General features: G+C 47.5%; 2 protein-coding genes across 2 annotated transcripts in view; one reads left to right on the top strand and one right to left on the bottom strand.

The window, feature by feature from the left end:
* The window catches only part of LOC6729221 (ETS-like protein pointed), a 54693-nt gene extending 51590 nt beyond the window's left edge, over positions 1-3103 (bottom strand). Inside the window, exon 1 of the mRNA XM_016174878.3 lies at positions 2282-3103. The gene's annotated coding sequence lies outside the window, so the exon portion shown is untranslated. The remainder of the gene's footprint in view (positions 1-2281) is intronic.
* A 1815-nt stretch (positions 3104-4918) lies between these two features.
* On the top strand, positions 4919-11991 carry LOC6729222 (DNA polymerase epsilon catalytic subunit 1). Its single transcript, XM_016177333.2, has 4 exons — positions 4919-5089; positions 5151-5277; positions 5340-11548; positions 11612-11991. Exons 1-4 carry the CDS (start codon positions 5019-5021, stop codon positions 11913-11915), a joined length of 6711 nt encoding a protein of 2236 aa, XP_016035876.1. The 5' UTR covers positions 4919-5018; the 3' UTR covers positions 11916-11991.
* The last annotated feature ends 57 nt before the right edge of the window (positions 11992-12048 follow it).

Consider the following 12048-nt stretch of genomic DNA (forward strand, 5'->3'; position numbering starts at 1 on the left):
AAAAAAAGAAAACTTAACAAATCTTTCATATCAAAATAAATTCCTTAAATGCAGATAAGCGCAGAGGAAAAATCGAGTTGCCCTACTCGACTCTAAATAATATTGAAACAAGCGAGTAAGTTTGAAAGTGGCACATCTTTCAAAAACCGCTTTCGAATCGCAGCATTGCGAGCACCAAAAAAATCATTCGGCAGGGTGCCAAAAACGAGTCGCAATCGCTAAAACTATCTGAACAAAAAACCTTATCGCCCCGACACGTAGATAACCGAACAAAAAAAGAAAAAATAAAATAAAATATTATATATATACATATGAGGGAGAGCGAGGGCGAAAACAAAAAACCACACGAATCGAATCGAAACGAAAATCGGAGCATATGTTTTCCCTGGAAAAGAGCAAAATTTTTTGGGTTGGCCCATAGTAAGTGGACCAAAGGAGTAGAAGATGCCTGGGAGTCCGAGTTTTTGAGGTCTGGAGGAGAGTCTGGGTGCAGCAGATGCTTCAAGAACAGATTGTAAACGAATATGATCTTTTGATATGGTGCGCACTCCTCGACCAGACGACAACAGCAACAACAACAACTACAACACCAGCGGCGGCAACAAATAGGGGTGCAATTTTTCGGTGTGTACGTAACGGTATAATACACATTTAGTCGCTGCTCTTTTCTTTCCCAGCGCCTGGCCCTTTTCTCCTCGCGCTGGAAGGAGAGAAGGGATCTCCGATCCGCTGATGATCCTCGGGATGCCTGCCTGTGCACATGTGTTCTATCTGTCGCAGAACAGTCGAAGTATCTGTGTGTGTGTGTGCGAAGTATCTGTGTGTGTGGCGTATCTGTGCGAGTGTGTCGTCTTGTCTTGTCATGGGATCGATCTTGATCTCGGCCTGTCTGCAGCAGGTTGATACTTTTAGCATCGGTCCGGGGCACAGAATCCGAGTTTAACGTGGCATGGGGCAACGAACCAGCCCGACGAACATCCACTGAACTGTAATTGTCTGTGGGTATTTATGGAAAAGGATCTTGAACTGGTCTTTCATTTAGGGGGCAGACGCTCGAGGAGGGAAAGGGAGAGGGAGACGGGCGGGATCGGGTGGCGGTAGCTGGGCTCAATTATGATCCAACGATCGTCACACATCAAATTAGCGATTATGGCAATAATTTCTTATCATTCCCTTGTGTATTTTGCTCGCAAATTGGTATTTTTAAATACCCCGAGGGAATTTAAACATATCTTTAGAGTAGTTCAATGATCGTAACTCTTTAAATTATCGTTTATTGGCTTTAAGATTGCGATAAGGACGTAAGACAAGTTTTAGATAATCATACGAATAATCATAATTGATCTAAGCTAAATCTTATTGAACAGTATATTGTAATGGTATCAATTTTGTATTTAAATGTAATATCGGTTAAGTCTTTAACTGTCCTTTGATCTTTTTTCTTTTTATAATTACTTTTATTTACATTCCAAATTGTAAGATCCTTTTGAAACCCTTTCAGGTAACCCAAAGTGCAGACAGGAAAGCCCCAATTATACATACTTTAAACCTGAAAGGTCAAAAGAGTAGCACTCCGGTATCAGTTTTATTGATACTTAATTGTCGAATGCGATCGCTGTGCTAGATTCTTGGCCCTAACCAAAAACCGTTCACACATTCTCGATTACCAAACCCCTTGGATCGATGGCCCGAAACGCGATCGAGGGGCAGGCGAAGCTCATTTGCGGCACCGGAAGCTGTAAAAGGAACAGTAGTAATTTCGAGCGTGTTTCCCACAAGGGTTGTGGAAGTGCCCCACACACACACAGGCACACACTCACGCACACTGGCGGCTAACTAGCTTGGCTATGATGCCAAGTAGAAAACCAATTCAAATTCTGTTGGCCTGGCCAACAACGAGTTTATAGAGGCAGCAATCCTGAATCGAGGCGAGATCGCGAGATCGGCGGATCTACCGAGCGGTAGCCAAACCAGTTTTCTCCTAGATTCATTCAAGAAAACAGGCAACACCAACACAAAAAGGGTTTACATACACTCGGAAGAAAGAGGCATGACTCTATAATTAATTAAATGCTTCATGTTTTTAAGATAAATATGATTTAAAAGTTCTATTTCAAAACTATATCTCAGAACAATGGTTATTATAATGCAACAATTAAGAGATATATGGTTTGATATTTGTTTTAAATTCCATTTTAGTTTGGTTTTTTGTTCCTAGTGTAGGGAAAATAACAAAAACTAATACTTGAACTACTGTTTTTCAACACTTCACTTTGCTTACCGGTGCGGGGCAATAAAATAGCGCCCCTTCGTGAACAAGAAGGCGGGGGCTACTGGGCTCTTGATTTTTGGTTTGTGGGTTCTGGATTCTAAAGACCGTCTTTCGGTTGGCTTTTTATTAGGGTATCCAAATTAATTACAGCTTCAAATTAGGCGCACAATCTTGATGGACTCCGCAGCACCGATGACTATCTCTCGCTCGTTCTCTCTCTCTATCTCGCCGTACGTATATATGTATATATGTGTGTGTTTTAACCCTCCGGTGGGATCAGCAGGTTGATTAGGGGGAGAGAGAGAGGGATTACGTGCCGGGCACAAAGACAAACGAAAAACCGAAAGGAACAACTCGAGAAGAAATCGGGGATTCGGTTTAGCTCGGCTTATAAGACGCGAAAAGAAACAAACCGAAAAAAGGCCGACGGATCGCTGGCAAACACACACACACGCGCGCGCACACACACACACACACAGGCACTCACGCGATGTTTGAGGAGATTTTTGTGGTTTTATGATGGATTTCGTATATAGAAATTGGTTTGCTCTGTTTCTGAACCGTGTTTTTTTTTTTTTTTTTAGTTGTTGCTGTTTGCCTTCTTTACTTTGCTGTATATTGCGCGCGCAGATCTTTTGATGTTTCGCTATTGCACTCACTCACTTACACACTGGGTTTTTGCTTGGCTTGCAAAGTGTTTTGCATTTGTTATTTATTTGTTATTTGATTCGTTTAATTCATTCAAATCGAATTTACCGTAGCGCAAGTGCACGCTTCCCGAAAGAAAGACAAAAACAGACTGACCGACTGGCAACAGGCGGCAGCGACGCCGACGTTGACGCAGACGCAGCGCTGACGCCAACGCCGACGCACCTTCTCTCTCCTTCTCTCTCTCTCTTTCTCTCCGCAGCTAAGATTAATATTTTTTTTTGTGTTGCTCTGGCAAGTGATAACAAAAATCGCAAATAATATGAAAATCGAGAGTTATATCAATCTGACTTATAAACATTATTCGCTATTTGACTTGATCGCTGGAATGAAAACGAAAAGGCGTGGGCGATCCTCAATCTCGCCATCTCTTTCGCACTCGCACTAGAGCGTGCATCATGAGCGCAAGAAAAAAATGGAAATCAGAATTACATATTTTGAGCAGCAAAAACAAAGTGTTTGCAGCGACAAAAAAATAGCAACAATATATAAAAAAAAATCTGCTTGCTCAGAACTCAGTGTAAGTGCGAATATGCGAGAGAGTGTGTGGGTGTGTATAAGTGTGTGTGCGGGCGATCGTTTTTGGCAAGCATTTAAACAGTGCGCAAAAACACTAGTATATTTGAAATATTAAGTATGCAAAGGGGGCGGAATAATAAAGACAAATAATTTCAAATTTGGCAAACTCAGTCTTTCAATTGTGTACACTGATCGAAATTTATTTATTTATATTCTGGATTTTATAAAAATCTATGTTTTTTGAGAAATAAAGTTAATTGGTCAAAATAATAATACATAATTTATGATTTTATGAAAATTCGAAAATTTCGACAAATGAGATTAGATTATTAAATTATTATTAGTATTATCATTAAAGCTTGTACACAATGTGAGAAAGCTGCAGCTTGGGAAAATACCTTTGGACCCCCCCAAAAAAAGTTAAGGGCGATATTTTCCCACCGTGACCATGACAACCACTGTGCGTTCGAAAGGCTCTCTCTCACCCTCTCTTTCGCACAAATCAAAAACACAAACAGGTTTATGTGTGCGGAGAGTGGGTGCGACAGAGAGCGGCGATATGGAACTGAAACGACTGCAATGTTTTTATATTCCGGCAACGCATTTCGCATAAATTACAAATTACACAGCATAAGTGAATGCAAGTGCAGGGGCGGCAGCCAAATGGCCAGCTGCACCCAGAAAAAGGGCAATAAGATTCGGGATAACAAAACTTGATGGCGTTCCCGATTTTCCCGGCCAAAGGGAGAGTATATGTGCATACACATAAAAAAAAACTTAACCAGCCTTGCATAACGAAACACGTGCAATAAAAATATGGCTGATTGTCAACCTCTGCTGCAACTTAATTGCTGCCGCAGAGGTAAAACTGAAAAACATAAAAGGGGGGCGACAAGTGCAGCAAGCGAAAAAAAGAACTCACAGAGCGCATGCGCGCCGCTCTCCCTCTCTCTCTCTCACTCTGTCGCTCCTCTGCGCTGGAATCTTACAACTCGTGTAGGTGAGCCGGATTTTTATGAATGAATGCGCCTGTGTGCGTGACTGCATGATGCCATTGCAGCGGAGAACTAGTAGAAAAAAGTTCACATTTCAGCAGTGGGAAATGCGCACTGCGCACACATGGCCAACAGGCCGACTCAAGTGGCCAGCAGCTGTCCCTAAAGTGACAACAAATAGGGCATTTAATGCCCATTAGACGGAAATTATAGCTAAAATGGTCAAGCTGTGATGAAATAAACATAAATATTATATTTTATGATTTCATCAGATTTTAGCAATGTATTTTAGCAATTTCTCATTGCATTCATAACTTAAAATCTTTAAATCATTTAATCATTTTCTTGCTTTATTTATGCAACATTTTAAAATTGGCGCCAAACGTGTCACTTTCCAGTGCTGTGCAACAGCTAAATGCCAGCATTCTCCGCAACGCGTTAGCACATTTCTGAGACGTTGCAGATTTTTGGCGGCAACAAGTTATTTACATTTATTTATTTTATTTCTGCTAAACAGTACGGAAATGGCAGACTCCGGCAAAGGCAAAGTGCTGCAGAATACGGGTAAATTCGTCAGCGAGAATCGCACAGAGGGGTGAGTGGTCAAAGTTCATGGATTTCACGCTAAACAAGGAAATTCCAAATTGCAATCACAGGGACGACTTCTTCAATGAGGCGGGTTATCGTCAATCCCGGGAGAACGACAAAATCGACTCGAAATATGGCTTCGATCGGGTTAAGGACAGCCAGGAGCGGACGGGCTACCTCATCAACATGCATTCGGTAAGTTAGGGAGTCCACAAAACCCAGAATAACATGTCCAATAATGACTATGCCCATCGCAGAACGAGGTTTTGGATGAGGACAGAAGACTGATAGCTGCCTTGGACCTGTTCTTCATCCAAATGGATGGTTCCCGCTTCAAATGCACGGTGGCCTATCAGCCGTATTTGCTCATTCGACCGGAGGACAATATGCATCTGGAAGTGGCGCGTTTTCTGGGTCGCAAGTATTCCGGCCAGATTTCCGCACTGGAGCACATTACCAAGGAGGATTTGGATCTGCCTAATCATCTATCCGGCTTGCAGCAGCAGTACATTAAGCTATCGTTTCTCAATCAGACAGCCATGACCAAGGTTAGAAGGGAACTCATGTCCGCTGTGAAGAGAAATCAGGAGCGGCAGAAATCCAACACATACTACATGCAAATGCTGGCCACCTCGCTGGCCCAATCCTCCGCTGGTTCCGAGGATGCCACATTGGGCAAGAGGCAGCAGGATTATATGGATTGCATAGTGGACATCAGGGAGCACGATGTGCCCTACCACGTCAGAGTGTCCATCGATCTGCGCATCTTCTGTGGACAGTGGTACAATATCAGATGCAGAAGTGGCGTGGAAATGCCCACCATAACCTGCAGACCGGATATTCTGGACAGACCCGAACCAGTTGTCCTGGCCTTCGATATAGAAACCACTAAGCTGCCCCTTAAGTTTCCCGATGCCCAGACGGATCAGGTTATGATGATCTCGTACATGATCGATGGTCAGGGTTATTTGATAACCAACCGCGAGATTATATCTTCCAATGTGGACGATTTTGAGTACACTCCCAAGCCGGAATTCGAGGGCAACTTTATTGTATTCAACGAAGAGAACGAGATGCAGCTGCTCCAGCGCTTCTTCGATCACATCATGGAGGTGCGTCCCCACATCATTGTTACATACAACGGCGACTTCTTCGACTGGCCCTTTGTGGAGACGCGTGCTGCAGCTTACGATCTGGACATGAAGCAAGAAATTGGCTTCTCCAAGCTCCGGGATGGCAACTACCTAAGTCGTCCCGCCATACACATGGATTGCCTTTGTTGGGTGAAGCGAGATTCATATTTGCCCGTTGGATCTCAAGGCTTAAAGGCGGTGGCCAAGGCTAAATTACGATATGATCCTGTGGAACTGGATCCGGAGGACATGTGCCGCATGGCCGTGGAGCAGCCCCAAGTGCTGGCCAATTACTCTGTATCCGATGCGGTGGCCACATACTATCTGTACATGAAGTACGTGCATCCATTTATCTTCGCCCTGAATACGATTATTCCCATGGAACCCGATGAGATCCTAAGAAAGGGTTCCGGCACACTCTGTGAAACGTTGCTGATGGTGGAGGCTTACCACGCCCAGATTGTCTATCCCAACAAGCATCAGAGTGAGCTGAACAAGCTCTCCAACGAGGGACACGTCCTGGATTCGGAAACCTATGTGGGTGGCCATGTGGAGGCTCTGGAATCGGGTGTGTTCCGGGCGGACATACCATGCCGTTTTCGTCTAGATCCTGCTATGGTTAAGCAACTGCAGGAGCAGGTGGATGCGGTGCTGCGACATGCTATCGAAGTGGAGGAGGGCATTCCGCTCGAGAAGGTCTTGAATCTGGATGAAGTGCGGCAGGAGATTGTGCAGGGGCTACAGGGTCTGCATGATATACCCAATCGATTGGAGCAGCCGGTCATCTATCACTTGGATGTGGGTGCCATGTACCCCAATATAATCTTGACCAATCGCCTGCAGCCATCGGCCATGGTTAGTGACCTAGATTGTGCCGCCTGTGACTTCAACAAGCCAGGAGTTCGGTGCAAACGTTCAATGGACTGGCTGTGGCGCGGCGAGATGTTGCCCGCCTCCAGGAACGAGTTTCAGCGCATTCAGCAGCAGCTGGAGACTGAGAAGTTTCCACCCCTTTTCCCTGGCGGACCACAGCGTGCCTTTCACGAGCTCTCCAAAGAGGATCAGGCGGCGTACGAGAAGAAACGTCTCACGGATTACTGCCGCAAGGCTTACAAGAAGACCAAGCTAACCAAATTGGAAACGCGCACTTCGACCATCTGCCAGAAGGAGAACAGCTTCTATGTGGACACGGTGCGAGCTTTCCGCGATCGTCGCTACGAGTACAAAGGACTAACCAAAGTGGCAAAAGCATCGGTGAATGCTGCTGTGGCTTCGGGGGACGCGGCAGAGATCAAGGCAGCCAAGGGCAGGGAGGTGCTCTACGATTCCCTGCAGTTGGCCCACAAGTGCATCCTGAACTCCTTCTATGGCTACGTGATGAGGAGAGGAGCCCGTTGGCATTCCATGCCTATGGCCGGCATTGTGTGCCTCACTGGCTCGAATATCATCACCAAGGCGAGGGAAATCATCGAGCGAGTTGGCCGACCACTCGAATTGGACACTGATGGTATTTGGTGCATATTGCCTGGCTCTTTTCCGCAGGAGTTTACCATTCACACGAGCCATGAGAAGAAAAAGAAGATCAACATATCATATCCGAATGCTGTGCTAAACACTATGGTTAAAGATCATTTTACCAACGATCAGTACCACGAGTTGAGGAAGGATAAGGAGAATAATCTACCCATGTACGATATTCGAGATGAGAACTCTATATTCTTTGAGGTGGATGGACCCTACCTTGCCATGGTATTACCCGCTGCCAAAGAGGAGGGCAAGAAGCTAAAGAAAAGATATGCCGTCTTTAATTTCGATGGCTCACTGGCGGAGCTCAAGGGATTCGAGGTGAAGCGACGCGGTGAACTGCAGCTGATCAAAAATTTCCAGAGTTCCGTCTTCGAAGCTTTCCTCGCTGGCAGCACACTTGAGGAATGCTATGCATCCGTGGCCAAGGTGGCGGATTACTGGCTGGATGTACTCTACAGCAGAGGATCAAATCTGCCCGACTCGGAGCTATTCGAACTTATTTCGGAGAACAAGAGCATGTCCAAGAAGCTTGAGGAGTATGGCGCCCAAAAGAGTACGTCCATCTCCACGGCCAAGCGATTGGCTGAGTTCCTGGGCGAACAGATGGTCAAGGATGCGGGTCTGGCTTGTAAGTACATTATTTCGAAGAAACCGGAAGGAGCACCCGTCACCGAGAGAGCTATTCCCTTGGCCATTTTCCAATCCGAACCAAGTGTGAGGCGTCATCACCTGCGTCGCTGGCTTAAGGACAACACCATGGGCGATGCGGACATACGCGATGTGCTCGACTGGAACTACTACATAGAGAGATTGGGTGGCACCATCCAGAAGATCATCACGATACCGGCGGCACTGCAGGGACTGGCCAATCCTGTGCCCAGAGTCCAGCATCCGGATTGGTTGCACAAGAAAATGCTGGAGAAGAACGATGTGCTAAAGCAGCGTCGCATCAATGAGATGTTCACCAGCAGACCCAAGCCGAAACCTCTGGCTACAGAGGAGGACAAGCTGGCGGATATGGAAGATTTGGCTGGCAAAGATGGTGGAGAGGGTGCTGCAGGTTGTCCGATAGTCACCAAGAGAAAGAGGGTCCAGCTGGAGGAGGAAGATGAGGAGGAGGCACAGCCACAGGCCACGACTTGGCGCCAGGCCTTAGGCGCTCCACCGCCCATCGGAGAAACCAGAAAGACCATCGTGGAGTGGGTGAGATTTCAGAAGAAGAAATGGAAATGGCAGCAGGATCAGCGCCAGCGTAATCGCCAGGCGAGCAAACGAACTCGAGGCGAGGATCCGCCGGTGGTCAGGGCCACAGGATCCACAGCTACACTAGGCGGATTCCTTAGACGTGCACAACGCACCCTGTTGGACCAGCCGTGGCAGATCGTGCAATTGGTACCCGTCGATGACCTGGGCCACTTCACAGTGTGGGCCTTAATCGGCGAAGAGTTGCACAAGATCAAGCTGACGGTACCGAGGATTTTCTATGTAAATCAGCGAAGTGCTGCTCCTCCAGAGGAGGGTCAACTTTGGCGCAAGGTCAACCGAGTTCTGCCACGATCCAGACCTGTTTTCAATCTCTACCGATATAGTGTGCCCGAACAGCTCTTCCGGGATAACTCTCTGGGCATGCTGGCGGATTTGGCGACACCCGACATCGAGGGCATATACGAAACGCAGATGACGTTGGAATTTCGCGCCCTCATGGACATGGGCTGCATTTGCGGCGTCCAGCGCGAGGAGGCACGTCGCTTGGCCCAATTGGCCACCAAGGATCTGGAAACCTTTAGCATCGAGCAGCTGGAGCAGCGGCCGCAGACTCAGGTCAAATATCTGGCGAGCGCCAACAACCGATTGCGCAAGATCTACTTGTACCAGCATAACACGCCGACAGCCAAGAAGGAGATCTGGTCACTGATCCTGATGCCCAGCAAGAAGGCATATATTTTTGCCTTGGACACAGTGCGTGCCAATCAGATGCCCACCATGAGGCAACTGTATACCGCCGAGCGTTTGGCCCTGCTCAAGAATCTGACGGCAGAGGAGCAGGATAAGATTCCTGTGGAGGATTACACCTTTGAGGTTCTCATTGAGGTGGATGTCAAACAGATCTACCGGCACATACAGCGGGCTCTGACCACCTACAAACAGGAGCATCAGGGACCCACCATTCTGTGTCTTCAAACGGCGCTGGCGGCGCGTAAACTCAGCCTGGCCATGCCGATCCTCCTGGAGTTTCCCCAGGCTCAGATTCACATCTCCGATGACGCTAGCTTGCTTTCTGGCCTGGATTGGCAGCGACAGGGCTCCAGGGCAGTGATACGTCACTTCCTGAATCTGAACAATGTCCTCGACTTGATGTTGGACCAGTGTCGCTACTTCCATGTGCCCATTGGCAATATGCCGCCGGATACTGTCCTGTTTGGAGCGGATCTTTTCTTCGCTCGCTTGCTGCAGCGGCACAACTTTGTGCTGTGGTGGTCGGCGAGTACCAGGCCAGATTTGGGTGGCCGGGAGGCGGACGACAGCCGGCTGTTGGCGGAATTCGAGGAGAGCATTAGTGTGGTGCAGAACAAGGCCGGTTTCTATCCTGATGTTTGCGTGGAGCTGGCTCTGGACAGCCTGGCAGTGAGTGCCCTGCTCCAATCGATCAGGATTCAGGAAATGGAAGGCGCCTCCTCTGCCATTACCTTCGATGTGATGCCGCAGGTCTCGCTGGAAGAGATGATTGGCACAGTTCCGGCTGCCACCTTGCCGAGTTATGATGAAACTGCTCTCTGCTCCGCCGCCTTCCGCGTCATGCGCTCCATGGTGAATGGTTGGTTGCGAGAGGTATCCATCAATAGGAACATCTTCTCGGACTTCCAGATCGTGCACTTCTATCGATGGGTGCGCTCCAGCAATGCACTACTCTATGATCCTGCTTTGCGAAGATCTCTGAATAATCTGATGAGGAAGATGTTCTTGCGCATTATAGCCGAGTTTAAGAGATTGGGCGCCACCATTATTTATGCGGACTTCAACAGGATTATCCTCAGTACGGGTAAGAAAACCGTCTCCGATGGCCTTGGCTACGTGGACTACATTGTGCAAAGCTTGAGGAACAAGGAGATGTTCCACTCCATCCAATTGAGCTTCGAACAATGCTGGAACTTTATGCTCTGGATGGATCAGGCAAATTTCTCGGGAATCAGGGGAAAGCTACCAAAGGGAATCGATGAGACAGTGTCGTCAATAGTTTCCACAACCATGATACGAGATTCAGAACGCAACCAAGACGACGAGGAGGATGAAGAAGAGGATGCGGAAATCCGAGATTCGGTGGAGGGCAACGAGGCTGAGCAGGATCAGGAGGATGAGTTGTCCCTGGAGCTCAACTGGACAATTGGCGAACACCTGCCCGATGAAAACGAGTGCCGCGAAAAGTTTGAATCCCTGCTGACGCTGTTCATGCAATCTTTGGCAGAAAAGAAGACCACCGAGCAGGCCATCAAGGACATCTCACACTGCGCGTTCGATTTTATCCTTAAGCTGCACAAGAACTACGGCAAGGGAAAGCCCAGCCCGGGCCTAGAACTTATCCGCACTCTGATCAAGGCGTTGAGTGTGGACAAGACGCTGGCGGAGCAGATCAACGAGTTGCGCCGAAATATGCTGCGTCTGGTGGGGATTGGCGAGTTCTCGGACTTGGCTGAGTGGGAGGATCCCTGCGACAGTCACATCATCAACGAGGTCATCTGCAAAGCGTGTAATCACTGCAGAGATCTGGATCTCTGCAAGGACAAGCATCGCGCCATGAAAGATGGAGTGTGAGTACACAAACCAGTACACATAATTTACCACAAATAAGTGATTAATGTTGGATTTTTCAGACCCGTTTGGCTGTGTGCCCAGTGCTATGTGGCCTATGATAACGAGGAGATCGAGATGAGGATGCTGGATGCCCTGCAGCGCAAGATGATGTCCTATGTGCTGCAGGATCTGAGCTGTTCGCGCTGCAGCGAGATTAAGCGCGAGAATCTGGCAGAGTTCTGCACCTGCGCTGGCAACTTTGTGCCCCTCATCAGCGGGAAGGACATCCAGACGCTGCTCGGCACATTCAGCAAGGTGGCTGCCAACCACAAGATGCAGTTGCTCCAGCAGACTGTTCATCAGGCGTTGACCACGCCACGATAGGTCCTTTTGTTGTTGTTTTGTAGATCGTAGGGCTAATATCTAAGTTGCGATTAAATATATTGTATTTATAATGGAATTTGATTTTAATGAGTTTTGAGTTTATGATGTCATCCAAGATGAAGTTCATGTATTC

This window comes from Drosophila simulans, chromosome 3R (assembly GCF_016746395.2).
Source record: "Drosophila simulans strain w501 chromosome 3R, Prin_Dsim_3.1, whole genome shotgun sequence".
NCBI lineage: Eukaryota > Metazoa > Arthropoda > Insecta > Diptera > Drosophilidae > Drosophila > Drosophila simulans.

Coding starts and splice junctions, on each gene's coding strand:
- LOC6729222 (XM_016177333.2), top strand. CDS start 5,019: ATGGCAGACTCCGGCAAAGGCAAAGTGCTGCAGAATACGGGTAAATTC. Junction 5,090..5,150: donor AGCGAGAATCGCACAGAGGG/GTGAGTGGTCAA, acceptor TTGCAATCACAG/GGACGACTTCTTCAATGAGG. Junction 11,549..11,611: donor CGCGCCATGAAAGATGGAGT/GTGAGTACACAA, acceptor TGGATTTTTCAG/ACCCGTTTGGCTGTGTGCCC.